General features: G+C 38.9%; 1 protein-coding gene across 1 annotated transcript in view; it reads right to left on the reverse strand.

The window, feature by feature from the left end:
- Positions 1-4,310: 4,310 nt before the first annotated feature.
- Positions 4,311-4,445, reverse strand: part of LOC101854983 — a 19,155-nt gene continuing 19,020 nt past the window's right edge. Inside the window, exon 12 of the mRNA XM_013088291.2 lies at positions 4,311-4,331. Within this exon, the coding sequence (XP_012943745.1) occupies positions 4,311-4,331 (21 nt within the window). The remainder of the gene's footprint in view (positions 4,332-4,445) is intronic.

The following is a 4,445-nucleotide window of genomic DNA, read 5'->3' on the forward strand; positions in this document are numbered from 1 at the left end:
ACACACACACACACACACACATAAACGCGCACAAACACACACACAAACATATAAACATACATACACCCGTACATTCATACTTGAATACATGACATACAAAAACACACACACACACACACACACACACACACACACACACACACACACACACACACACACACACACACATATGCTCCTGCAAATTCCTATAACATCGCAATCTTGCATTTACTTACTTGATACTCCATTGCAGGGAAGAATTCCTGAATTTAGAACCATTAGCACATGTTTTAAGATAAACACTCTTAACCCAAGGCCAAAACGGTCATAACCGCTTACTTAAATCTGTCAACTTAAGCAGATTTGACAAACGACTTACTAAGAAACCTACAAAGTGTGACAACAAAAGCAGCACAGTTGTTCTACAACAACTCTGAACTAATATGTAATCAATATGATGCTTAATAAATTAGTGTTGTTTCAACAAATTGTTGATATGGTTGGGTTTTTTTCTTTTTCTTTCTTTTTTTAACCAATAAATATTGAATAATTTATGTTATTCTTTGTTGCGCTCTCGTCAAACTCAAATCTTCCGCGGGCAGCAGCGAAGAGTCTTACGTTAGATGGGGGCGTAAGGTAGTTAAAATCAAAGTCTCTCTTAAAACTGTCGAACGTGTGAAATAGAAGTTACGTACATCTCTCGCTATCTTCTATGCAGTAATATGCATTAATAACCTTTTGCCTGCGTAGCATTTCTGCTGTATTCGTGGGTGGTGAGAGAGTGCTATAGTGTGGTTTGCTTCTTCTTCCCAAGAAACATTTATCGTCCATATCTTTTTCTTTTTTAATTTTTATTGTATGTTATTCTCAAGAAACATGCCACATCTTCAGCACATTTTAGACCTATTTGTGTTGCAAGTACCATACAGTACTAAATCTAAAAATCTGCAGCAATCAATTGGTTATGCTGGGAGAGATCCTTAGAGTTGTATTAGTATTACAGGAGAGTGCAACAATATCCTTAGTGTTTAGAATTTCTTGTTAAACCTCACTAAATACTCCTGTTCTTAAGGGAGATTACATCTAGTACTTAGTCTTCTAGGATAAGGACGAAAACCTCGGCTGACCCTGACTAGTAGCCCGCCTCCTAACTGATATAAATTGTGTCTATGGAAGAGTAAAACACCTACACTTAGAAATAAGCTTTTCAAACTATCTGAAGAACCTTTTGCATATTTAAAAACCACATTCTATATGTTTGAGAGCTCAATCCTCTGTGTCCTACAAGTCACTCTGCTCGCAGCAATTATGTATCATTGTGTTCAGATAGTTTGAAGGTTGCTCTCGTGGTCTAAAGGTTACCGTGTTCGCCTCTCATTCAATAAGTCCCGGATTTGAAACTTGACAGGGAAGGACAATTTTCCTCTCTAAAATTTCCTGCTTTTGCCTCCTTTCCTGCTCTCTAACATTGTTCTGTCGTCTGTTTTCGTCTCCACTTTCTGCTCCCTCTCCCATGCCCTGTACCCTCTCCTCTGGGCCCCAGACTCTTTCTGCGACCTTTTTACTGCTACTTCTTGGCTCCTTCTAACTGTTGTCTATCAGCCACACCCCTGATCTTATAGTAAGTAAGATCTAACACCTAGCCTTCTCGGATGTGGGTGAAAAATCTCGGAGGTCCTGTGTGTAAACTTGCAAACGTTAACGATCCCTTGGAGGTAGACTTTGGCCACCACTCTGGAAAAATTCAAAATTCAAAATTCCTATTTGTCCCACACGCTCATGTGACCTTATGCAGTTGCGAGCGCCGTAAAACACGTACCAAAACAAACAAACCAGATTGTTTGAAGGGGTCAGAAATAAAGGTATAAGTCATCTTGAGGTCGTTTCGAGAACATTGACAAAATAATTAAACTCGGGTATGATTATAGTACCCGGAGCAGGTAACTTGTGAAGGCCCTAACTTTGATTTATAACTATCCAGTCATTTTATTCAAATGCTTTGTTGTGTCTCTCAGTAGATCTAGATCTATGTGTTGTCTTACTACAAACCCAATTTAGTTTTTTTAAAGATTTTAGCAAAATGTGACTAATACACTTCATTTTGCTGAGGCTTTCAACAAGTATTTGCATTCTTATATCAGGGGAAACGTGGGGTTGGGCGAAGGTGGGGTGGGTTTTTAGTTTTGTTTCTTTGTTTTTTGTTTTGTTTTGTTTTGTTTTTTTGTCTGCATGAAAAAGACTTTACACCCTGTGTCGACTCCATAAACTAACCAAAGTCGATATTCCTAGGTGTGACTGCTGCGTTGTTAAGAAAAAAAAATCAACCTCAGGCCAAAGTTCGAGTCAGGGTGCCTCGTCTCGCTTGCGCCAAATGGATCGTGCGAGGGATGGGCACTTAACTCTTTGCGGACGCGCATTCTGTTCATTCGAACGCTTGAAGACACGATGTTCGGGAATACTAAAAGAAAAATAACTTCGTTATTCATCCGGCGTTTCCAATTCTGTTTCCTTTATCTGGTACTTAAAAAGACAAATAACAATAAGATGTACTATGCAAACGTGTGTTTCTAGTCTGTATGATGGTTCAAAATATCCCACAACTTTGCTTTTGATCTGCTCCTGTCGGGCATATGTGTCCACTTCGTCCTTAATGAGTTAAGGTAGACACAGCAGATGTGCATAAGTTATGAAAAACACTCCCACAGAGGAAGGGGCGGGGAAGGATTAACACCTGCACAGTCTGGGTGATCACACCCTATACGAGGGGCAAACACACAGAGATTGATTTTCACGCTTTTTGAAAAGAGGAAAGGGTTCGTTTTGGAGTTACCCTTCCCCTAACCCCTAGCCCTATTCCCTTTTGTTTTCAGTCAAACCTACTCTCTTCCCCTCCTCTGAAGAACTTCCATATTATAAGCCCTCCACTTGTCTCTGGATTACGACCCTTACTTTTCTTGTTCAGAAACCTATGTTCTATCCCCATTTCTCTGTCTGCGTATCTGTCCGTATGTCTGTCTATTTGCATGTGTGTCTGTCCGTCTTTCTGTCTATCTGTCAGTCTGTCTGTCTATGTATGTATGTATGTATGTATGTATGTATGTATGTATGTATGTATGTATGTATGTATGTATGTATGTATGTATGTATGTATGTATGTATTTAGTTTTAGTAGACGTTTTACGGCGCTCGCAACTGCAAAAGGTCATATGAGCGCCAGAAGATTAGAGGTGTTACAAGAGAGTAACAAACATAAAAAAAGAAGGTGAGATAAGGACGATAGATGTTTGATAGGAAAGAAGAAGCAAACCACACCATAGCACCCGCCAACCCCCCACGTATGAATGTATGTATGTATGTATGTATGTATGTATGTATGTATGTATGTATGTATGTATGTACGTATGTACGTATGTACGTATGTATGTATGTATGTATGTATGTATGTGTGTATGTATGTATGTATGTATGTATGTATGTATGTATGTACGTATGTACGTATGTACGTATGTATGTATGTATGTATGTATGTATGTGTGTATGTATGTATGTATGTATGTATGTATGTATGTATGTATGTATGTATGTATGTATGTATGTATGTATGTATGTATGTATGAAACCACCAGCAATATGAGTCCCAACACGGCGTTTTCAGGCACTCGTCACCTTTTGGGCATATGGAGTTAATAGAATCATCTTAAAGTCTTGCTTTTGATGAGGAAAAATGTTCTTATATCATTTTGAATAAAAGTCGAGACATTTGTGAATAAAAGAGGGGCTAGCGGCTGGGGTCGGGGCTGTTGTCATTGATAAAATTTGCAAGAAAATGGCCACCAACATTGGGTGACGTCCAAAGCTTGTATCTTTGGAAACTTCAATTTTGTTTTAGGGGCAAAAAAAGGTGTTGAGCTTTTTTTTTTTTTTTATGTAGTCAATCATTATTGTTCATCCACCAGAGGGAAATGTTGGTTTCTTCGATTTCAAAATTTTGATGAGAGCCTAATTTCACAATGACGATACATACAATTACTATCATGAGCATACTTCCACATAGGGAACTTTGATAAAAAGAAGTTCACGTCAGTCATTCGGTGAGTTTCAATAGACTTCATTACACAAGAAAACACAACAACTATGTTTTGAGGGTCTAAACACTACGAAGACACCGTATCAGCCACAACACGTTTCCACCTCCAAGTTAGGTTTCGGAGGTTTCTTCTTGCTAATTCTTTTTCGACTTCGACTTCGATTTCCACTTCTTTTTTCGACCTCCTCCTTGCGTTACTTCGATTGGCACGTCTGTCATTAGAGTAACAGGCGTGGGATGTCCATCAGAGTCGATGTAGAGGAATCTGAAGAAAATACAGAAAGGCATCCATCAAATAGACTTGGGTACTCTTTCAGGAGGTATCTCTTTCGCCGGGAGGGATATATATATCACACACACACACACACACACACATATA

Source organism: Aplysia californica, unplaced genomic scaffold, assembly GCF_000002075.1.
Source record: "Aplysia californica isolate F4 #8 unplaced genomic scaffold, AplCal3.0 scaffold00718, whole genome shotgun sequence".
Taxonomy (NCBI): Eukaryota; Metazoa; Mollusca; class Gastropoda; order Aplysiida; family Aplysiidae; genus Aplysia; species Aplysia californica.